Source organism: Andrographis paniculata, unplaced genomic scaffold (assembly GCF_009805555.1).
Source record: "Andrographis paniculata isolate CXL003 unplaced genomic scaffold, ASM980555v1 Contig36END, whole genome shotgun sequence".
Lineage (NCBI taxonomy): Eukaryota > Viridiplantae > Streptophyta > Magnoliopsida > Lamiales > Acanthaceae > Andrographis > Andrographis paniculata.
The window spans coordinates 2,691,204-2,717,456 of NW_026137569.1; the positions used below are offsets into that span (position 1 = coordinate 2,691,204).

General features: G+C 30.7%; 1 protein-coding gene across 1 annotated transcript; it reads left to right on the top strand.

The window, feature by feature from the left end:
* The first annotated feature begins 3,032 nt into the window (after positions 1 to 3,032).
* Positions 3,033 to 4,990, top strand: LOC127249485 (cytochrome P450 CYP82D47-like). The gene is made up of 2 exons (XM_051272273.1): positions 3,033 to 4,087; positions 4,189 to 4,990. The coding sequence occupies exons 1-2, from the start codon at positions 3,158 to 3,160 to the stop codon at positions 4,789 to 4,791; spliced, it is 1,533 nt and encodes a 510-aa protein (XP_051128230.1). The 5' UTR covers positions 3,033 to 3,157; the 3' UTR covers positions 4,792 to 4,990.
* The last annotated feature ends 21,263 nt before the right edge of the window (positions 4,991 to 26,253 follow it).

Below are 26,253 nucleotides of genomic sequence, written 5' to 3' on the forward strand. Positions count from 1 at the left end.
AATAACTCAGCTTATTTTAGTACTCTCTCGTCATATTTATTGTGTCAATTTTTCATTTCTATCCGTCAATTTATTTATCACTTTTTCTGTTTTTAGAAAAGAAATATACAATTTAATTTTATTTTAAATTTTTTAATTTATAGTTTTTTTATTTAATTATATTAATTAATTATTTTAATCTTATTTTAATATTTTTATTATACTGTAATTATTTTCACTAATAAATTTTTAATTATTTACTAATTATACTATTTCTAAATTTCCATCTACAGTAAAAAAGACACGGCTGAAACGGATGAGTATTATTTTCACCCAAATATGTTTAATTTCAAAGTTACGATGAAATTCGGTGTGTTATATTGTTATGTCATGAATCAAAAAATTTTAAAGTAGACTGTTTTGATTCGCAAAATAGTTAGATGATTATCTAATAAAAATGGGTGCGAATTATATGTTAATTCAATCGGATGAGCATATGATATAAAAAAAATTAATATATATTTTTGTATCATAAAAATATTATAATAGTATATAATATATGCTGAATATATTTATCTAATATCTTAATCCTATCAAATCAACATTTCAAATAAATATTTGATTCGATCCACCTGATCCACAAGCCAATAAAAATAAATTGACTCAGAGTTTGTAATGAGATGAAAAAGTATTTGTAGTAATTAATTATTGAATTAAATTAATGTGATGAGTTTTGTAATAATTATTTATTGAATTAAATTATCCAAACGACAAAAGGATAAACTTAAACGTGATCTCATAGAAGACCCAAACATCAAAATTAATTATAAGGAGCACTTGTCGAAATTTTAAGTTAATATATTTAGTTCGTAGCACAATATTTTATGCATTATTTTTTCCATCGTTCAAATTTATATTTATTTTATTTTTTTTGTTATTATAAAAAAAATATTATCATTTTTTTTAGATTGTTAAGAAAAAAATAATAATTATTATCAAATTTCATTAAAATTTGTGTTTGATCAAGTAGATATACAATCAAATGACAGAGTAAAGTCCCGTAAAGAATGACTTGATGGTGTAGGATTGGACGTGTGACCGTGAGGTCACGGGGTCAAACTCGTGTCGCCTCAGGTCATCTGTTACACAAGAGATAAATAAAAATAAATGGGTTTGAAATCTCAGGTGTAAAAAATTCAAAATTTAATTAAATTGGTTTATATTTATTAAATAAATTTAAAATTGATAAATCAACTAAAAACAACATAAAAATGTTATCTTGGAACATATTAGAAAAAGTCATATATGAAGAGACTGAGGAAGTATTTTGTTGTAGCATGATTTTTATGCATTATTGTCTCTCTTATCTTTAAGTTGTTATAAAAATATTTTTTATTTATTCTTTAAGTAAAAAATAATTACTCCCTCTGTCCCATATATTATGGGCCTATTACTATAGATACGGAATTTAGGTAAAGTGTGATTAGTAAGTAATTAAGAAGTGTATTAGTAAAAATAATTATCGTATAATAGAATCCTAAAATACAAAATAATTAGTAAAAAAATACAAAATTTTCGAATTACTGCATATACAGAACTGGAAAAATAAAATATTGGGTAAAACTGTTCATAATTTCTTGTGATTTCAAAATTCAAATTAAAATGTCTCTTTATTTTAAAAATTACATGACGCTCATTATACTTTAGAAAGCATTCATTAAACTCCACCACTATGAAACATTTCTTATGTGATGAGAATATGATTTTCTATCTTTATTTTTTCATGACGGATAGTTTCATCAATATTTTTTAAAGTATAAGGGAGCATCATGCCATTTTAAAAATAAAGTGAGGGTTTACATTGAGTTTTTAAAATCATAAAGGGATTTCATGCAACATTTTTTAAAGTATAAGAGGACGTCAGCAACTTTCAAAGTAAAGATGAGATTTACGTTGAGTTTCGTAATCACAAGAGAATTATAAACAATTTTGTCAAAATATTGGTATAATATCATATTGAATTTCTTTAGGACGATAACGATATATAATTTTATATTTTCGACATATACTGAATTATTGAAATATATCAAAAATACTACATACTATTGTGATATTTTGGTATTTAGTATGTCCGTTATTGATTCAAACCTAAGATGTCAGTTGGATTAAAAAAAAAATTATTTAATTTATATTTGAATTTAGAGGCAATATATAGAAGATTAAAAGAAATTTAAAGTATATATTTAAATATTTTTAGAAATTATATTCCCTCCGTTCTTTATTATCTATTTGCTTTTTAAACGAAATTTTAAAAATATTAATATTAGATTGGAGTGTGGTATAAATAAAATAGAAAAGACTAAAATAACCTTTATAAGGTAATGTCATTTGTGTAATATATTATAAGTTGTAAGAATTTTTTAATATTAGTAGAATGTACCGTTACTAAAAAATAAAATGGATACGGACGAACCAAAATAGAAAAAATAGATAAATTATTATGGAACGAATGAAGTATTTTAATAAAATATAATATATTATAAATATAATTATGAAAAATAAAATTTTATATAATATAAATAAATAAAAATATTTTTTATAACTAATATAAATTCATTTTATAAAAAATATAAAATTTTAAATATATATAAATATATTTGTTTATTAAAAATAGATATTAAAATATAAAATTTAAAATAAATTCTAGACCATGGAGCATTTTATAAAGTTAATTAAAAATTAATTTATATTTATTAATTATGTTTTAAGTTGATAAATTTAATTATAAATAAAAATATATCGATTATTTTAAAAATACATTCAAATCTAAGTTAAATGTTAATGTATACATATATATAATAAGTAAAAACAATTGATTATGATATTTTTAAAAAACATAATCAAATCAAATCAAAATCTTAAATTAAAAATTAAAAAAAAAATAAAAAATAAAACTATCTCGATTCAAAATAAAAAAAAAATCAAAATCCAAAATGAAATCTCGTAAACAAACACGCTATCTCTCAGTATAAAATCTGATCCTAACTCCAAGCAAAGACATCCCTCCAGACTTCCTTCTCCAGTCTTCTTTCTTTGCTTAAATTTTCTTCTTACCGCCGGCGACCTTCACCTCCTCTTTCATCGCCGGAATCTATAAAATTATTACACAAATTAAACCATGGACTTGTTTTCCATTGCCACAATTTTCCTTGTGCTTCTTTCCTATTATGCATTCTCTTACCTCAGCCCCAAATCCCGTTCAAGAAACCGGCGGCCGCCTGAAGCCGGCGGCGCGTGGCCTATCATCGGCCATACACACATCATGCGAAACCAATCCCCCGACAAGCTCGCCCACCTCACCTTCGCCGCCATGGCCGAAACCTACGGCCCGATCTTCAGCCTCCGGTTCGGCAGCCGGCCCGGCCTGGTCGTGAGCAGCCGGGAACTGGCGAAAGAAATATTCACCACGTGTGACATGGTCGTGTCGTCCCGACCGTTCTTGAAGTCGGCGGAAATCATCAGCTACGAGTCGGCGATGATAGGGTTCATCAAGTACGGACAGTATTGGCGGGACGTGAGAAAGCTGATCAGAGTGGAGCTCCTGTCCATGCGCCGGATGCACATGCAGAGGCACGTGCTCGCCGCCGAGACTGCGCAGTCTGTCCGAGAACTGTACGGTCTCTGGGGCGAGAGGAAGAACGCTTCGGGAAGTGCTCCGGTGGAGATGATCGAGTGGTTTGGGAATCTGAATCTGAACACAGTTTTAAGGTTGGTGGTCGGGAAGAGATATGCAATCTCTGGTGACGAAGTAGCCGAGGCGAGGCATTGCCGGAGGGTCATGAAGGCGTTTTTTGAACTTATCGGACTTCCGACGATCGGCGATGTCGTGCCGTTTCTCCGGTGGCTCGATATTGGCGGATTCGAGAAGAAAATGAAGGATACGTTTCATGAAATGGATGCTCTCATCTCCAAATGGTTGTCAGAACATCGCGCCGCCGCCGCCGACGGCAAGCAAGATGACTTCATGGATATAATGATTGGAGTCCTCAAAAATGCAAAGTTTGGAAACGAGTACGATGAAGACACCGTCATCAAAGCCACTTGTTCGGTAACTAACTAACTTGTTCATTTCCTTTCCAAATTTCTCAAATTAACTAATCTTCCGACACTAATATTACATACTGTAATAAATAAATATATGTATTGCAGAATTTGATTTCGGGAAGTGATACGAACGCAGTGATGTTAGTATGGCTGCTGACCCATTTACTCAACAACCCTAAAGTGCTAACGAAAGTCCAGCAAGAGCTCGACGAGAAAGTCGGGAGAGAGCGGCGGCTGGAGTCGTCGGACATAGACAACCTCGTATACCTCGAAGCCGTAGTGAAAGAGTGTCTCCGGCTGTTCCCGGCGGGGCCGTTGGGGGGGATACGGGAATTCAGTGAGGACTGCAACGTAGGAGGCTACGAAATAGAGAAAGGCACGATACTCTACGTCAACGTCTGGCAGTTGCAGAGAGATCCGGAAGTTTGGCCGGAGCCCACCAAGTTCTTGCCGGAGAGGTTTCTCGGCGCCGACAACCATAATGATTTCCAGTGGGTCCCGTTCGGCGGCGGCCGGAGAATCTGTCCCGGAGCGAATTTGGCGTTGGAGATGATGAAGGTGGTGATGGCCATTTTGCTGCATGCATTTGACGTATCGACGCCGGACGATGAACCTGTAGACATGACTGCAGCTCTTGGTGTGACCCTTACCAAGATTACTCCATTAAATGTAATGGTTTCTCCTAGGCTGCCCGCTTCTCTCTACTAATAAATAAAATTAACGAATAAATAAAATCAGGGTTATGTTATATATATATATATATATGTTATGGTTTGATGTTGTTTATGTTTGGGATCATGATGGTTGTAGTAATCTTGAAGCTGTAAGGAATAATTGTGGTTTCGTGTTCTGGATTTGTAATGTATTTTGATAAGATTAGTTGAAATTGTATGATTTATGGTTATAATGTTGATGGAAGATGATGCGGAAATAAAATTTTAATATATATATATATATATATATATTTAACAAAATATAAATTAAATGTGTATTAAAGTATTTTTAATAATATTATATCTTAACAAAATAGTTTATATTTTTGCAATATAATTATTTAATACTGTTAAGATATAAAGCCTGATTATTTAGGGATATAATTTAGATATTATATTCTAAATTTTAGAGATAGGATTTGGATATTATTGGCATAGAATTAGGCTATAAATATCCATTTATTCTCACTTTAACATGTGTGTACGTATTCTATAATAAAATTTCTGACTTGATTACAAAAATTCTAGGAAATCAAGAAGAGACAAACAAGAACACAATAATTTGGTAACTCAGTTCGATCACGATGATCGCGCTGCCAAACCAGAAATTTTACTATAGAATACGCAGACACATGTTAAAGTGAGAATACATGGATATTTATAGCCTAACTCTATGCCAATAATATCCAAATCCTATCTCTAAAATTTAGAATATAATATCTAAATTATATCCCTAAATTTTATGATATAATTAGGCTTCATATCTCAACAATCTCCCACTTGAAGACTGATTACATCTTCCACTTCAATATTATACTCCATCGGCAATGACAACACCAAACCTCCTTCTTCACTCATCAAGGCCAATTGAAGTTGAACACAACCTCAACTCATCTAAAGTCACCACCTTAGACTGTCTTTCAGGATTGGACATAAATCAGCTCACTACTCCCAGTACACGTGTTTTCCACTTCCTAAAGGTATCAAAAGTATCATATTTACACTTAAGGAAATATACTCATACTTCCCTTGTAACGTCGTCAATGACCGCGGTGTTGTACTATAAGTCTCCAAGGGTCGATACAAAAGCTGATTCCCGCAGATCCGTATAAACCAACTCCAACTTTTCATTTTCTAGGTCTCTCCCACCATTTGAGAACGCCACCTTTCGTTGCTTCCCAAAGATACAGTACTCGCATACTCCAATACCGATGGACTTAATACCTGACAATCTTTCCTTCGAAATGAGCTCCCCTATCCCCTTCTCGCTCATGTGTCTGAGATGAGAATGCCATAAATTTGTGTTGTTATTTATAGCCACGGAACTGATTCCATCTTGCATGGTTTTCGTCATGTAGAAAGTTCCATCTCTTCTCCCTTGGGCCACAACAATGGATCCTTGAGTTACCTTCCACGACTTAGTTTAAAAAACTGTCGAGTAACCTACCTCATCCAATTGTTCAACGGAAATCAGATTCCGTTTCAAACCCAAAATATGGCTCACGTCATTCAATCTCAACTCCCCACCATTCGGTGTTCTGATTCGAATCATTTCTTTACCTAAAATTTTCAGTGTCTTATCATTTGCAAGATAGACAACATCAAAATTACCTGTGGTATAGGATTCCATGATTCCCGAATCACTGCATGAGTGGAATGACGCTCCGATGCTCATAATTAGCATATTGAATATCTCCTCCGCTACCTAACCCTGATCCTTCTCCAGCGCCCCGCACTTTCGTTTCAAGTGCCCCTTACAGTTTCAACTTCGCTGCGTTTGCCGAAACCCTTATCCCCTTACAGTTTCAACTTCGCTGCGTTTGCCGAAACCCTTATCCTTCCCTGTCAACTTTGCACCGCCTATCACAAAGGGACTCGCTGCCTGACCTACCAGTCGGGACCGACCCAACACCAACGACCCAATGTCCAATTCCTTTCAATGCACCCTACCAACGAACCAAGCTCTGATACCACTTGTTATGATTGAACCAAATTCCTTTCAATGCACCCTACCAACGAACCAAGCTCTGATACCACTTGTTATGATTGAACCAACTCAATACTAGTATAATATTGTCCGTTTTAGGTTGAGCCCGCACGTATTTGTTTTTAGATATCCTCCAAAAGGCCTCATTCTAGTGGAGTTCACTTAGGATTTATAAAGTGTGGAATTTTCTTTACAACTTCCGATGTGGGACTTAAGTTTGCAACCCAACACCGCTAGGAGATTTTCGACACAAGGGACATCCGCAGGTCATGAGGGTGAGCCCACCATCACAACCAATTCCCAATGCCACCCAGTCTACTTCACTATCTAACCGGGCTCTGATACGATTGTAATCGGTCTTCAAGTGGGAGATTGTTGAGATATGAAACTTGATTATATCCTAAAATTTTAGAGATATAATTTAGATATTATATTCTAAATTTTAGAGATAGAATTTGGATATAATTGGCATAGACTTAGGCTATAAATATCCATGTATTCTCACTTTAACATGTGCCTGCGTATTCTATAGTAAAATTCCTGGCTTGGCAGCGCCCCCAGACGTAGATCATCGTGATCGAACTGGGTTACCAAATTCTTGTGTTCTTGTATCCTTGTTTGTCTCTTCTTGATTTCCTGGAATTTCCGTAACAAATATAATATCAAAATCTGAATATCGTGTATTTGATTCTTACCATCTCCATTCATTATCCGATGTTAATATCCGGGGAGGAATCGCCAACTAGGCTCGACAAGACAAGTTTTGCAACCAAATAATATATATAAATATTCATTCTGTACATTACGTAGGGATACTGTGTGATTTCATATTATATTTTTATTATTGTAAGATCAACATTTTGAATATATAATAAAAGAATATCCTATTATTTTGTGTAGCATTCATGTAATATATATATATATATATATATATATATATAAAACTCCATATAACATGGTGCATTGATAATTGATACCTTGGAAGTCCGATTGAGCGTTTGCCTATTCATTATTGATAGAAAAATTTATAAATGTTGTTGGAAATTTGTATTAAGTAAAACATAATTATATATTACGAAATATTTTGTTCTAATGAAAAAATTATATATATATGTTAAATATATTGAAGTCATTAGAAAATTTATATTGTTTACATGTCTGTTTGAACAATGTAATACAAAATATTCTAACATTAAAGACTCAAAAGAGGGGTAGAAGAAATTTAAGATTTTTTAAATTTTTACTATTAATTATCGACATTATTCAAGAAAAATATATTATTTATTTTTAAAATATTACATCAAATTTTATTTAAACTAAATAGGTGTATTGGTTGTGGAGTTCCTAGGATTTCTTTAGATTCTTAAAATTTGATAGTATTCTATTGAAATTTTCAAAAGTTTTTAAAAATTTTAAATTATTCAATTCAAAACTTTAATTTTTTTTTTAAAACTTAAGGGTTCAATACAAATTTAAAAAAGTCTTAGGAAATATATGTATTATTTATAATAAAACATTAAATAAGTATATAATTTAATATAAAAATAATTAGCATGGGTTACACGCTAAATATATACTATATATTTGACAACTCGTTTTAATTTGTTCATGATAACTCTTGTATTTGACATATTTTATAGCACATATATTTATTTATAAAAAATATAAGTATTATTTATAAAAAGTATTAAATTAGTTTATAGTATAATATAAAAATAATTCGTGCATAACACGGGTTATACTCTAGTATATACAAAACTTATTATTATTATTAGTTGTTACTTGTATTTGTTATTTTATATACTATGATTTTTTTTTTCAATTTTTTGTTTTGTTATTTAAAGATAAAAAGATGATGGAAAAGAAATTTTAATGAAAAATATAAATAAAAATAATATCTATTTTAATGAAAATAGAAATGACTAATGACCGTCTCACCTAAAATGGGGACGGGCAGTACTCGAACTCGAGACCTAACCTAGGCTCTGATACCATGTCGGAAGCTAATGACCGTCTCACCTAAAAGCTCGAACTTTTTAGGGAGACTAAGCCATTAGTTACATATCCCGCAAACGGGAGTCCTCAACAATGTTTTTATTTATTTTTTATATATTATATACATATATATTCTTAAAATAAATAAAATAACCCATCTTCATTTTCTCCAACACCTTATTTTTGCTATTTACAACTAAAGCAAAAATCTATTAACAATTAGAGTTACCCCAAAAAATAAAACCGATTAAAGCCCCAAACCACACATTTGGGAGATATTTAGAGTTGAATTTAATATTTCGACAGCTATATACTTTATTTCAATAAATTGGCTCAATCAATTTTGCATTTAATTTCCAAAATAGTCGAATAATTAATAAATTTATAACTTACAAAGAAGGTTCAATATTTATTAAAAGCTTTGCTTGTGTTTTTTTGTTGAGTTTGTGAAAAATTAGTTTGAATTTGATATTAAAATAATATTTAATAAAATATTTTGTAAAAATATATATAGAAAAATGCAAAGTCCAAAAAGTAAAATTTAAGTAAAAAAAACATACCATTTATTCTATAGCCATCTGCCAACTAACATATACGAATTTCTATTTCCGCAATAAATCCCACCTCATCTCGAACCTGAAAACCCACAATTTTCCTTCCATAGCCCTCCCTAGAGCCCGCCACGTATATATATATATATATATGATTTGTTTCTTCTGTCTTTGAATTTCAAATTTGTATTATTTGAATTTTTTTTTTTTAAACAATATATCTTTTATTTCTGTTGAGTACAAATAATAATAATAATAATAATAATAATAATAATGGCAGTAGGATTATGAATATAAGTCAAACTGTCTAAAAGTCAGGCGAAGAAGAAGTATCGGTAGACACGGAGGTCAGACAGGATAAGGTCGGGCAAAGAAGGATGATTCGGCAGACACGGAGGTCGGACAAGATAAGGTCGGACACGGAGATCGGACGTGATAAGGTCAGACACGGAGATCGGACATGATAAGGTCGGGCTCTGAGGTCGGACATGATAAGGTCGGGCACGGAGGTCGGACATAATAAGGTCAGGCACTGAGGTCGGACATGATAAGGTTGGGCACGGAGGTCGGATAAGATAAGATCAGACACGGAGGAAATAATATGCATCCAGGTCGGACGGCATATAGGTCGGGCGAAATGAAGTCGGACGAAGAAGGATGAGACGGCCGATGCGGAGGTCGGTCAAAAAGAGGTCGGACGAAAGGAAAAGTCTGTTAATTGGTCGGGCGAATAAAGGGTTTGTTGGTTGGGCGCTTAATTAAGCGACCTGTTAATCGCCTGATCGATTTGCCGGTCGCTCGGTCAAACAGTAGGTCAGTCGCTTGAAAAGGCGGTCAGTTGGTCTTTTAATTGGGCGACCAATAAATCATTTAGACGAATGGTTGTTCAGCCGATTGAAGGGACCAGATGGTGGTCGCTTGATTGGGCGACCAATGAGTCGTCTGGACGAATGGTTGTTCAGCCGATTGAAGGGACCAGATGGTGGTCGCTTGATTGGGCGACCAATGAGTCGTTTGGTCTAGCGACCAATTAGTATCTGGATTGGTCGGTTGGCCTGCGGTCCGTCTAAGGAGTCAGGGGTTATTTTGGGCGGTTGAGTAGCCGGTCGAGCCAGCCGCCCATTTAAGGCGCTGAGGTTTTCAGAGGCGGTCGGCCGAGCCATTTGAGTGTTGTAACTGGCACGAGCGGTTGGTGAGTCGGTTAACGAACGTGTCAACAGAGAAGGACCTGGTTGGCGGTTGACAGCGGTTGTTGTAACCGACCAGACAGCGGTTCAAACCGTTTCTTCAAAGGGTTATTTAAGGATTTTGGTCTGTTATGAAAAATCATCTTCAATCGACATCAAATTCAAAGAATTGCTTTTGGGGATCACCACTTTACTTTTTAGTCTGTAGTTTTTATTTCTCTTATTTTACTTATGTATCGTACAGTGTTTAGAGATTCTTAATATCAGACATTTATTTTATCAAATTCGAAGATAATCTCTATTTTCGGATTTTACTTTTTATTGTTGAAAAATTGCATCAACAATCTCATAAAGTATTTTATCATACATTATTTTAATAAACTATTTGAGAATATAATATTTGCTTCGTCCTACATAAGATGAACATATTACTGTACATACGGAAATTTAAATAAAATATAATTAATAAATAATTAAGAAATATATTAGTAAAAATAATTATAAATTAAAATTAAGATAAATAAAATTAAAAAATTATAAATTATAAATTTTGAAATATAATTAAGTGTATAATTAATTTTTTTTTAAAAAAAAATTATATGGAACATACGAAAATAAAAAATAAGGACATATTATGACCAAACTTCTATTATTCATACATATTATACTAATCACATTAAAGATTCGAAAGGGACAATTATTTAAATAATATTAACTAATTACAAAAAGAAATGCTAAAAAGATATTTACAAAAATAATGCTACTCGTCACTTGAAGTGGCGCCGGTGGAATAGACGACATATATCAATTTGCTCGTCTCATTCAAATTGTTAACACAAATTCTCATACATATATATATATAGTATTAATATTTTATTTTATTTTATAGTACTTAATGTAAAATATTATTTTTATATAATCAACGATTCTCCATATTTCACGTATAAAAAAAATTTCAAACTAAAATGTTCTTTTGGAATATTTTTCAAAATTTTTACTATTAAAAAAAAAGAAAAAATTTCTTTTAAAAAATTAAATTAAATATTTATTTTAATTTTAATATTATATTAAAAATTTATTTTATTTGTATTGCGTTCACATCTCAACCTCAGAATCCAAATCCAAAACAAACACAACAAACAATTTAAGGGTGTCTTTATTTAAATATTTTGAGAAATGTTCATTATTCATATAATTTTATTTTTTAAAAAAAAAAAAATTAAAACAAACACTTATTTTTTTTATTTGTTGATGCAATTTTTCAACAATAAAAAGTAAAATTCAAAAATAAAAATTATCTTCGAATTTGATAAAATAAATGCCTGAGATTATAAATATTTAGACACTGTACGATACATAAGTAAAATAAGAGAAATAAAAACTACAGACTAAAAAGTAAAATGGTGATCCCCAAAAGCAATTCGTTGAATTTGATGTCGATTGAAGATCCTTTTTTCCAATTGCGAACCCCTTCTTTGAATATTCCCTAAAGAAACGTTTCAGAACCATCGTCTGGTTGGTTACAGCAACCGCCCACTAATTCCTCTTTCATTGACACGTGTTTTTAACCGTCTTGCCAACAGCATAACCCAACCGACCAATCCAGAGACTAACTGATCGCTAGACCAAACGACTCATTGGCCGCCCCACCAAGCGGCCACCATCTGGTCTCTTGTCCGACCTCGTATCGTCCGTCTTATTCTTCTTCGTCTGACCTCACTTGGTCCGACCTCCGTATTAGCCGACCTCCATATCAGCCGACCTCCTTCTTCGTCCGACCTCACTTGGTCCGACCTATGTATCAGCCGACCTCCATATCAGCTGACCTCCTTCTTCGCCTGACCTCACTTGGTCCGAACTCCGTATCAGCCGACCGGATCAACCGACCGTCCGACCTCATTTGGTCCGACCACGGGCCAACCGACCTTGGACCAACCGACTGCGAACCATCCGACGGCGAACTAACCGATGGCAGACCAACCGACTGCAGACCAACCGACGGCAGACCACTTGGTCCGAACTCCGTATTAGCCGACCTCCGTCTCCTTTGCCCGACTTCCTCTTGTCTGAACTTCCTTTAAGACCCTACTACCATTATCCTTATTATTATTATTATTATTATTATTATTATTATTATTTGTACGTAACAACTTGCCTCCTCCGCAAGACTCCTAAGCGTCACTTCTTGTGATGTTTAGGAGTTAGCAGGCCGTCATCCGAGGCCACGTCAGCCACAGATCCGACCTCCATCTTTCGAGGCTACGTTGGACCCGACCTCCATTTATCGCGGACTGGTGCTGGCCTGCGCGTTGGTCGATCTTGCACTACCATTTCTTCAGCACCTCCCCCTGACAGAAGTCGTGATCATTTTCTCTAAAAGGGGATTCTAACCTCCCTGCCTTGGATGCTAAACTGGCCAGATCTTGAACGTCGTGGCCCGTTAAAGCCTCCTGCAGTTGTGTATGCATATTTCTGACCACCAAATTGGTCATCTCGCTCTCCTCAATGATTGTCGGGCAACGTCCCTTTATTAATCGCATCCGCTCTATGAATTGGTAGGCGGTCTCCTCCGGCATTTGCCTGATCTCCAGAATGTCTGTGAGTAAGACTGTTGGAAGAGGATTAAAGAACCTTGCATGAAAGGCCGCTTTCAAACCTTCCCAGGTTTGTATTTGTCTAGGTGGTAGATCGACAAACCACGAAAAAACTGTTCTGGTAAGAGACAAACCAAATAGTTGCAATTTATAAAAAGGGTTATTACCGACTTCTCCCAACTGCGCTGTAAAACGACCCACATGCTCTATGATGAATGATCCATCTTCTCTAGCGAAAGCCTGAAAGTCTAGTGGCCTATAATTTCTCGGGAGAGGATGCTCATTGATGATCCTTTCTGGAAAAGGTCTTTGATATGCCGGCCTATTCACCGTTTGCGGATTCATTCCGAAATGCACCCGCAGAACTTGAGCGATGTCTTCCGGATCTACTCTAGGTGGAACAAGGTCGAATACAGGAATGGGATTATGAGTCTGTCCCCCCAATCTCTCTTCCCTTACGATATTCGGCTGAGTATTATCAACTTTTGGTCCCAAAGGAACATTATCTGGGAAAGTTAGAAGAGTCTTCCCCATATCTGTTCGGTTGAAAGTTGTGACGCTTGGAAATGTACTATCAACGTATGTTGGCCCTGCAAACGTTGATCCTAGAAAAGTTGTCTGAAAGCGAGAAGGTGACAAGACTGGAGGCGTATTTGAATGCAATGTGACTTTGGACAACGCCTGATCCAACATGTTCTGCATCAAATTCTGTTGATCGTGCAGCATTGTTTGCATAGTAGCCATTTGTTGATTGTTCAATTGCTGAACATAAGTTAACCATTCAGGTTGCACTTGAGATGTTCCTCCTGTAGTTGGAACAACTGTGGTCGGATTTGATGTTGTTGCAGAAACTCCAACACTGGTGGTGTTGTTCTGAGATTGAGTGTCTGTCATTGTGTTTCTACTGATGATCCGCCCAGAGCATAAACGTACGAAATCGTTATTGGAAGTAGGATTAGCAATCTTGCTTTCTTCTCCCACTGTGGTCGCCAAATTGTTAATGCAATTTTTCAACAATAAAAAATAAAATCCGAAAATAGAAATTATCTTCGAATTTGATAAAATAAATGCCTGAGATTATGAATTTTTAGACACTGTACGATACATAAGTAAAATAAGAGAAATAAAAACTACAGACTAAAAAGTAAATTGGTGATCCCAAAAGCCATTCTTTGAATTTGATGTCGATTGAAGATCTTTTTTTTCCAGTTGCGAACCCCTTCTTTAAATATTCCCTAAAGAAACGTTTCAGAACCGTTGCCTGCTTGGTTACAGAAACCGCCCACTAATTCTTCCTTCATTGACACGTGTCTTTAACCCTTTTGCCAACAGCATAACCCAACCGACCAATCCAGAGACTAACTAATCGCTAGACCAAACGAATCCTTGGCCGCCCCACCAAGCGGCCACTATTTGGTCTCTTGTCCAACCTCGTATCGTCCGTCTTATTCTTATTCGTCCGACCTCACTTGGTCCGACCTCCGTATCAGCCGACCACCTTCTTCGCTCGACCTCACTTGGTCCGAACTCCGTATCAGCCGACCGGATCAACTGACCGTCCAACCTCATTTGGTCCGACCACGGGCCAATCGATCTCGGATCAACCGACTGCGAACCATTCGACGGCGAACTAACCGACGGCAGACCAACCGACTACAGATCAACCGACGGCAGACCACTTGGTCCGAACTTCGTATCAGCCGACCTCCGTCTCCTTTGCCCGACTTCCTCTTGTCCGAACTTCTTTTAAGACCCTGCTACCATTATCCTTATTATTATTATTATTATTTGTACGTAACAATATTATATTATATTTTTTTTATATTCAAAATATTATATTAATATTTATTTATATCATATTAAATCACGTGCATATGATTAGCTAGCGGAGTAGCGGACCCTCTGAAGTAAGGGTGTCTGGAAGAAGGAGGTGAAGATCAGAAATCATCCGACCCCGGTGACAAGAATGGTGTGTTGTTTTATGTTTTTTCGCGTGAAATATAGAGAATTTTATAATTAATATAAAAATAATAAATTTATGTAATATATTAATTTTTTAAAAAAAATATATTAAAAATTTTAATCAAAAGCCTTCTAGAAAACAAGAAGAAATTAAGGTGAGGGACAACCAATAGAGATTGGGGCCGTACGGTGTAAATGTGATGTATATATATATATATATATATTTATATTTGTCTTTTCTTGATTTTGATTAAATATTTATATTTTAATTTATTATATAATTAGAAATTTTTATGGATGACATAATAATAATTATTATTGAGAAAATAATTAATTATAAGCGGTAAAAAAATAACTTTATTTTTGTATATTTATTTTTAATTTTGTTTTTTATTACAATAATTTTTAATTATATTTAATATAATATATCCAGAGGACGGTATGGTAAATCAATTTAATTAGTTAACTTTTTCTTTTTTAAGTTTTGAATAAATTTTATTAATAATCTTTTATATAGATTTTAAAAGTAAAAGTGTGTTTATATATATAATTTAGTTGTATATTTTTTATTTGTATTAATTTTATTTTAATTTATTTGTATTATTGTACTTAAAAAATAAAAAAAATTATTTTAAATTAAAAATATATAGAAATATTCATTAATATTTTATATTAGTAGTTGTAGGTTATTTATAGGTGAGAAGATTTTTTTTTTTTTCTTTCTTATTGGATTAGTTTTCAAATCTAATAACTTTATAGGTTTAAAAGTATTTTTTTTTTAAAAGTTTTGTAATAAATTAAAAAATAATAATTTATATTAGTTAGTACTAAAGTTATGACATTAAGTTTTCATTAAATATTTAATAAAAATATAGATTATTCTTTCTGAATATTTAGTGCTAAGGTGTATACAATCAATTATAATTTCGGTAACAGATAAACACAAATTGGTTATAAAAACTGTCGATATATGAACTTGTGAAATATTCTCTACCTGTTCTAACTAATTTTTCTCATTTAAATTAGACACGAAATTTTAAGTATTACGTAATTAGTAAGTAATTAAGAAGTGTATTAACGAAAAAAATTATAATTCAATAAAAATAATTATAGGATTAAAATGTACAATTATATTTAAAAAAAAAAAAAAAAAAGACAAATCATGTAGGATGGACAAAAATAAAAAAAGTGAACAAATTAAGTGAAACGGAGATAGTATAAATATGTATTAATCCACGAATAACTTACTTTGATTAGTTACCAAACTTTAGATCTTAAAACAACTTAAATATGATTATTTAAAAAATATTCCAAATGATAATATATTTGTTGATGCCGATTTTCAACGATAAAAAGTAAAATTCGAAAATAGAAAATATTCTTCGAATTTGATAAAATAAATGTCTGAGATTAAGAATCCCTAGACACCGTACTATACATAAATAAAATAGAAAAAATAAATAAATACTACAGACTGTAAAAGTAAAATGGTGATACCCAAAAGCAATTCACTGAATTTGATGTCGATTGAAGATGGTTTCTTTAGGTCATGAACATACCTATTTAAAACCTATGTCAACCGCCACAACCAGGTCGTGTCTTCATATCCGCTCGCCGGTTGTAACTTCTCTCAACTGTCTTAGAACCGCTTTTCGTCTGACCGACACACCTGCTGCTACGTCTCCTCTTGCCCGCCTTCCACTTGTCCGATCCGCTCGCCGGTTGTAACTTCCCTTATATGTCTTCTAAGTCAGTTATCAGATAGTGCACTACCAGTTAAAACTGACAGAGAAACCTCCTCGTGTTTACAACCGTCTGAAAAACTGTCTTTGGTCGCATTTATATTTAGCAACCGTTTGCTCGACCCTATAACTTTGAAAACAACCTTCGCCTTTTCAGACGGATCATAAATCACCACCCAACTGAGAAATTGTCTGGACCATCCACCGACTGAACCTACCAAATAACCCAACGATTGACCAACTGACCAATTCAGATACTAACTGGTCGCTAGACCAAACGACTAATCGATCACCCACTCGAGCGACCATCATTCAGTCCATTCAAACGGCTGAACAACCAATCGTCCAGACGATTCATCGATCGCCCAATCAAGCGATCAACTGACCTACTATTTGACCAAATGACCGGTCAATCGATCAGTCGATTAACAGGTCGCTTAGTTAAGCGACCAATTAACAGACCTTTCTTCGCCCAACCAATTAACACACCTTTCCTCTTGTCCGACCTCCGTGTCTACCATCTCATCTTTATTCATCCGACCTCCTTTTGACCGACCTCCGTATCGGCCATCTCATATTTCTTCCCCCGACTTCCTTTTATCCGACCTCCGTGTCTGCCCTCTCATCTTTCTTCATCCGACCTCCTGTTGTCTGACCTCTGTGTTTGCCATCTCATCTTTCTTCGCCCGACTTCTCTTTTGACCGACCTTCGTATCGGTCGTCTCATCCTAATCACAGGTTTCTCCTAAAAAAACTCATTTCTTAATAACACTTGGGCTGTTTGACTTATATTCAGACTCATTTAGAATCTCATTGCCATTAACAAACTCATTGAACTATACACCAGTCCACAACTCTAGGCCCATTCTCGAAAATCCTGCACATTGGTTTTTTCTTTCTCAACAATATTGTTAATATATATATAGCCATGAAATTAAAAAAAAAAAAAAAAAACCTATAATCAGTTTTATAAAATTATTTTCAACATAAATAAATTAAATATATAATACTCCATCTGTGCATATTTACTGTAGACATAAGAGCAAATATGATTATGAAATAATTAAGAATATATTAGTAAAATTAATAACAATATAATACAAATAATTATAAATTAAAATTAAGATAATTAATTAATTTAATAAAAATTTTAAAAATTATAAATTATAAAAATTTTAAAAATATGATTAAAATGTAAATACTTTTTCAAAAATAAAAAGTGACATAATATGTGAGAGACGAATGAAAATGAAAAATGTGATATGATATGCGGAACGGAGGGAGTATATATAATTAAAAAACTAATTGAATTATTATTATTATTATTATTATTATTATTATTATTATTATTATTATTTAGATCTAAAATCTTAATAAATATTTTGTTATGAAAATTTTAAATTTTATTATATATATGAATAAAGTATTAAATGGTTATTTTTAAAGCAAAATATAGAAAATATTTAATATGTTCTTCCAACACTATTTCTCAATTGTGACTTCCAAAAATAATAATAAATAACAATATATTTTTTTTTACAAACGTCAATAAGTTAAAAAAAAAATTCAAATACTTATTACAAAAAGTCAAAAAATTAAATATTCAATTTAAAATAATATATTTTATATTTTATGATACAATTTTTTATACCACACAACAAAAATCAATCTGTCTAAAAAAAACTGTGTGAACGAAGCCAATTGTATTTGTTTAATAAAATGCATGTATTATTTGTTACATAAAACTCTATAGCCGCATAAATTTTATCTAGAATATATATATATATATATTTTGTTTAAATTAAAGATTAAAAATTATGCTATTATGCCAATAATCTTTAAAAATAAACATGTATTTTTAATTTTTTAGATAATACTAAAAAATAACTCATTAACATCATATAATTTATTTTGTTATTAATAGTCGAATATATTATAAATTTCACAATATATAGGAGTATTTATTTAATGTAATAGTAGCCTGATTTTTTTTAATATAAAATAATTTTTGTAATATGTGCCTGAAATTTCAGTTAAGTATTGAATAAAAGTGTATTTTATGTTACTACAAAGAAGATTTTATCTAATAAATAAATACATAATGCATATTTTATTAAATATGTAGTAATAAATTTAGTATGAATTTTAACATATATGTACTTTTTATTTTTTATAGTAAAAAAAGTAAAAAATAATAAAATAAAGGGTGTGTTTGTTTGGAGGATTTGTTAGGATTTTAACTATTTATCTCATTTTTTTCCTAAAAAAATATCAAATCAAATACCTATTCTTTATTTTTTTATATTATACTAAAAATTATTTTTACATTCAAAACATCACATCAATATTTATTTATATCACATCGTACAACTATTTTAATTCACTTTTTTTACTATTCAAATTCAAACCCCAAAACAAACACACTTAATATTTTGCTACAAAGAAGCAAATTTTTTTAATGACAAAAAAATAAATACATTTTCCAATGTCAAAAAAGTATATTTTAAATAACAAACAAGCAAACAATATACTCCATCTGTCTCAAAACGATAGTTTTATTGTGTTGGATATAAGATTTAAAAAATATTAATATTATATTGATAGTTGGTAAAAAATAAGATAAATAACTTTTTTGCCTCTGTGAATATATTAGTGTAAAAAATAGTCGTAATTGTGTAATAATAATTAAAAAGTATGGATAGTTTTATTTACCAATTTTATCCGTCCTAAAACAATAGTCTTATTTTTATAAATAATCATATCACTGTAAAAACTATCATTACTTTTTCATTATTATTACACAATTGTCACTACTTTGTACACTAATATACTCATATGTACTTTTTAGCCACTACCAATATAATATCAATAAAAATCTCGTACCGAATACAACCCAGGCTATAGTTCTAGGACGGAGGAAGTAATAGATTTTAGGTGTGTTTGTTTGGGGGTTTGGATTTTGAGTTGAGATTTAAATAGTAAAAATTTTGAATTTTGAATAGTTGTATGATGTGAAATATATAGGTGTTGATGTGATGTTTTGAATGTAAAATTGATTTTTAATATAATATAAAAAATGAAAAATAGGTGTTTTATTTGATATTTTTGGATAAAAAATTTGAATGAATAATGTAAATCCAATCGAATTCCCCAAACAAACACTTCACTACAATGTAATAATATTAGATTCATTGAGACGTGCATAAATAAGAATATTTTCTACCATATTTAGGTTGAATAATATTTGCCTAAGGCGAACCATGTTGGTGGTGACAAAGGTTATTTATAGATATTGTTAGAATATAAAATTAAATTTTTTTTATTTCAATCACACAAATATGCTTATATTTGTAGTAATATATAAATTGTCTAAATAATACAAAAGAATTTTACAAATTTCTTAAATAACACAACTATTATAAATAAAAATATATTTTTCTAAATATATCTTAAAACATATCTAACAAGATGTTGAGGCTTTTTCTTGTTCGATTCAGTTTTTTCTATGTGAAATGTAACACCCTGCAAGTTCTTGTTGTGCAAGTAATACTTTCTCCGTCCATCAAATTTATTCATATTTTTTTTAGTTTATTCATTAAATTTATCACATTATTAATTTTGACAAAGTCAACAAATCAACATTTAATTATTACTCTTAATTCAACTCTTATTTACAATAAATATCACTGACTTTATTAGATGTTCTCTATTTATTTACTTTAATTTTTAACTATATTTTCAAAATACCTTATCTATCTATCATTTTTTCAATAAAATATATTTTTTTTTTAATCCCCAAGCCGAACTCAGGTGGACTGATTTAAGCGGACGGATGGAGTATTTGATTTGTATCTTATTTCTTCAATCATTGTACCTTCTCCCCCGCCCCCTTTCAAAAAATAAATAAATAAATAAATAATCGTAGAAGAAATTAATCCAATTGGTTGGTGTGGTGAACGGCTGAGATTGAAGTATCAATTATTCATTTTTTTCAAAGACAGTACAGTACTGGTAATGTTTGGACTCAGCCTGAGGAGGCCGTCTTTAAGCACTAGGTGTGGTGTGGGCCGTACGATGTTCGATTTTTTTGTACTCCTTTGTCCAATACACCATGTGCACGTTGCCGTTTCTGTCCGTCCTACATACCATGTCACTTTTCTTTTTTAAAAAAATGATTACACACTTTAATCTCATTTTAAATTTTTTAATTTTTTTTTTAATTAAACTAATTAGTTATCTTAATCTTAATTTATAATTATTTATATTATAGAATAATTATTTTCACTAATACATTCTTAATTATCTACTAATTACACCCCTCCTAAAATACCGTATCTACAATGTAGCAGACACGATATCTGAGACGGAGGGAGTAGTATATATCTCCAACTATATATATATATTTTTCTCACTTTTTATATAGAACTGTACATTCAACAAAAAAAAAATAATTCAAATTGAAAAACAAATAAATTTTTTACTTTCAACAAAAAAAAAAAAAAAAAATACCTACATCTCATATAAAACAAAATTTTAGAATATTGAATTATTAATTAAAAAATACAAAAATCATACTAATAATCCAATACTAACAAATACATATAAGCATAAGCCCCAAAACTCGATTTGAACATTCAATTAATATAATACTCCCTCCGTTACAAAGTAGAACATTGGAAAAAATATTTTGAAAAGGCCAAAATATTTTTATTTTACGTAATTATTGTGAAAAAATAAAGATAATTTTATAAAAATATAGAAGTTATTTACCAAAAATAAAAATGAAACCATTATTTTAGAATGAACGAAAATGATAAAATGAAACTATTGCTCTGGAACAGAGCGAGTATAGATTCTCATAATAATAATAATAATAATAATAATAATAATAATAAGAGCATTCACCCCAATAATGTATTCACCTAATTAATTATCATATTTTGTTATCACATATGTTTTATCTAAATACTTTTTCTTTAGATAAGAATATTAAGGTAGAAAATTCAAATTAATTTTTTTTTTAAGATTTATATAAATTGTAATGTGAAACTAACCAAATAATAATGATCAAAATATTTGATAATTACGTTTGTTGAGATATTTTAGATATTCAGTTTTAGATTTAGTAGATTTATATCTAGATTTGATCTTATTCATAGATTAGATTACTTAGATTTGAGTCTATCGAGTCTATTTTGTATTGCCTGTATATAGACTCCTCATTTTGATAATCAATAAGACAATCTCATTATTTTTCCCCAAAATTTCTAACATGAGAAATTTGAATATAAACACAGAAAAAACATAAATAAAAATAATATATAGTGGAGTCATGTGGTTTTCGGCTCCTGTGGAGTCATGTGGTTTTCGGCTCCGGTGGAGTCATCTCGTTTCCGGCTCCGGTGGAGTCATGTCGTTTTAGGCTTCGATAGAATCATGTCGTTTTCGGCTCTGGTGGAGTCATGTTGTTTTCGGCTTCGGTGGATCATGTCGTTTTCGGATCCAGTGGAGAGTCATCTCGTTTTTTACTCTGGTGGAGAGTCATATCGTTTTCAGCTCCGGTGGAGTCATGTCGTTTTCGGCTCTGGTAGAGTCATCTCGTTTTTTGCTTCGGTGGAGTGATCTAGTTTTAGGTTCCGGTGGAGTCATCTCGTTTACGGCTCCGGTGGAGTCATGTTGTTTTCGGCTCCAGTGGAGTCATGTCGTTTTTTGCTCCGATGAAGTCATCTCGTTTTCGGCCATCTCATTTTCGCCTCCGGTGGAGTCATGTGGTTTTCGGCTCCTGTTGAGTCATGTGGTTTTCGGCTCCGGTGGAGTCATCTCGTTTTTTGCGGCTCCGGTGGAGTCATCTCGTTTTCGGCTCCGATGGAATCATCTCGTTTTCGACTCGTTTTCAGCTCCGGTGAAGAGTCATCTTGTGTTCGGCTTCAGTGGAGTCACATCGTTTTCGGCTCCGGTGGAAAGTCATCTTGTTTTCGACTCCAGTGGAGAGTCATCTCGTTTTTTGCTTTAGTGGGTGGAGAGTCAGCTGCTAATTTTATTTATGTTTTCTTTTTTGTGTTTATATTCGAATTTCTTATCAAACTCAAGTTGGTTTCTGTTATACCACCTGAGTTTGAGGTGGGATGTTGAGATATTTTAGATATTCAGTTTTAGATTTAGTAGATTTATATCTAGATTTGATCTTATTCATAGATTAGATTACTTAGATTTGAGTCTATCGAGTCTATTTTGTATTGCTTATATATAGGCTCCTTATTTTCATGATCAATAAAACAATCTCATTATTTTTCCCCAAAATTTCTAACAATATTAAGTTGAGGACAATATCTCTTTTGGTAAAACGAATATACGTTTCGAAAGTGCCTCAAATTCGTAGTATAATATTTCGAAAGATAAAACAACTTTCATTTCTAAATTAGATGATATTCTAATATTTTGAAACTTCTAACAAACTAAATTGAGGGGAATAGAACTATAGATTTCGAAAAACTTAAACACCAAAGAGAGTTACCAGAATATAACCAGACAAGTCATTAGACTAAGTTAACGGCAAGAGATAGGGAGAGCGGACGAGAGGAATAGTTGATTAAAAATAAATAATTCTTAGTAAGTAAAAAATAAAAATAATAAATACCTCTTTTGTCCACCGTAAGAGTTATATATATATATATATTTTGCGTTATTGTAATTAATATTATAAATTTTTATATATGTATGATTTTTTATACAAATATTGTTATATTAGCATTATAAGATACTAAGGTTCCGTTTGGACTGGCTTTTGGCATGAACTTTTGGCTTCTACTTCTAAAAAAACAGTTTGCACCTGTTTGCATTGATTTCTGTGCAAAAGCAGAAGCAGTTTTTTAAGGTGAAAAATGCTTTTTTCAAAAGCACATTAGAGGTAGCTTCTGAAATAAACAGAAGCACTTTTCATTTAAAATTATTATTTTATCCTTAATAATAATAATAATAAATACAATCCGATAATATAATATAATATAAAAATAAATAACTTATATATTATATTTTAATAAAAAATTAAAAAATATAATTAATTTACTATTGTTAATTTATGTATTATATTTAGATTAAAATTTAAAATTTAAATAGGAGTATATAAACTTTTTAATTATACTTAAATTACTAAATATAATTTATAAAATTTTAAAATAAATTATAAAATACAAATTATTTAATATTATATTGTAATTTTATATTTAATCGATATATTATCCTTAAATTAAAATTTTAAAATATAAATAATCAAAATTTAAAAGTACAATTTTTATACTTTAATTTAAAATTTTTAAATATAATTTATAAAATTTAAATTAAATTATAAAAGTGTTATAGGAAAATACTATTATATTAACCGCGTATCCTTTTAAGTAATTTTAACAGTTTAAAAGCACTTTCAACTATATAACGTCCAAACAGTTTTTTACGAAAAAACTGATTTTATAATAATTTATCCAAATACAAAATCGAAGAACTTCTGCTTTTGGCTTCTGCTTCTGCTTTTGGCTTCTGCTTATTTTTTAAGTCAATCCAAACGGGCCTTAATAGAAGTATTTTTACCATTTTTCTTAATTTATATTGTATTTTGATATTATAATTAATATTCAAATATTAATAAGCAAAAAATAAATAGTTTTACAGGCGAAGAAGACAATAAAACAATAAAATACACACAAATAAAAATTATTTCAACCGTAAATATAAATTCACAACTATTTATTTTATTTTTACCCCAATATAAATTGTTTTTGTTAAAAATATTATTATAGTGCAAAATAATGATCTTAATATATAATACTTCCTTCGACCCGTTACACATGACATTTTTTTTCAACTCATAACTAAAGCTGACAATAATAGTTACGGCTAAAAAATACGATCCGAATCCAGCACGAAAAAATCATGTTTGGACTTAATAACTACGCTGTTCAGCCTTGATGACATGGTGCTTACGCGAGTAACATGTCATTGCCATGTAAATATCACATCGAAGAACTATTTTAGCGAAAAAAATTTCTTTGCAAGACTATTTTCAGAGAGAGTCTAATTAAATATCCTAAAAATAATAAAAAAAATCATATATGAGACTAAAAAAATTTATTTACCAAGACATTTTGTAAAAAAAATCACGTGTTGCTGACGTGGCATCTACGTGGCGATGGCATATCAACCACATCAGCAACGACGGGCTAGCGTAGCGAATCCGGCATCGGAAGACCATTTTAGTGAAATTTTTTTACTTACGGGACTATTTTTAGACATGGTCCACTTAAAGTCCTAAAATGATAAAGGAGGTCAAATACGAGACTAAAAATATAGTTTACCCTAAAAAATATTATTCCTTCCGTCTTAAATAGTTTATCCACACTTTCCATTTCGGTCCGTACTATATAATTTGTTAAATATATTTATATACTTTAATCACATTTTAAAAATTCATAATTTATAATTATTTTTTATTTTAATTAAACTATTTATTCATCTTAATCTTATTATATAATTATTTTTATTAATATATTTTTTAATTACTTATTAATTATACAATATCTAAAATTTTGTGTCCCAGCCAAGGTGGACAAATTAGCTGAGACGAAAGAAGTAATAATTAGTGGTAGGTCCACAATTATTTAAGAAAAAATTTAAATATTTGAATTGAACAGACTAAAGTAGAAATATGTGAAGAAATATATACTGTTAAAAGAAATTTAGATATGTGTTTAAATATTTTTAATATAATATCTCAATAAACTGAAAATAACATAAATACTATTTTGTAGATAATAAAAATTTGATATAAAATAAATAAATAAATTTACAATTAACTTAAACTAAATTTTATAAAAATAGAAGTTTTAAATATATATAATATTTATTTACGGAAGTGATATAGAAATATAGAAGTTTCGAATGAGTCATTAGTGTAGAAGCTTAAAAATCTAATTGATTGATTTATATTTATTAAATATATTTAAAATAAATAAATTTACTAAAATGAAAACAATTATTTGTTCCGTAAGAGATAAAAAGAAAAACAAATACATCTGTTTTAGAATAGTAATCAATTAAAATACATCATTCGAAAAAGAGTTTTATTTTTTATTTTTGTCCGTATTAAACAAGTATATCATATCTTAATTTAATAATTGTATTACTTATATAACATAATAAATATTATTATCATGTACATTATATTACACAAATATCATTATTTATACAAAATACTAATATGAATATTTTTTTAATCACAAACTAATTTAATATAAATATTAAGAAATCTACGTGTAAAAAATAAATATTACTCTTTTTATATATAAAAAAATATATAGTATTTTTTAATTTTGGCCCAAAAATAAATATACTCCCTCCGTCCCATAACAAAGTATCAATTTTTTCATTTTAGTCCGTCTTATAACAA

Bases quoted from the DNA above. Each gene is read 5' to 3' on its own strand.
- LOC127249485 (XM_051272273.1), top strand. From the start codon at position 3,158: ATGGACTTGTTTTCCATTGCCACAATTTTCCTTGTGCTTCTTTCCTAT. The intron at 4,088-4,188 runs GTAACTAACTAA...TATGTATTGCAG, and splicing joins TCATCAAAGCCACTTGTTCG to AATTTGATTTCGGGAAGTGA.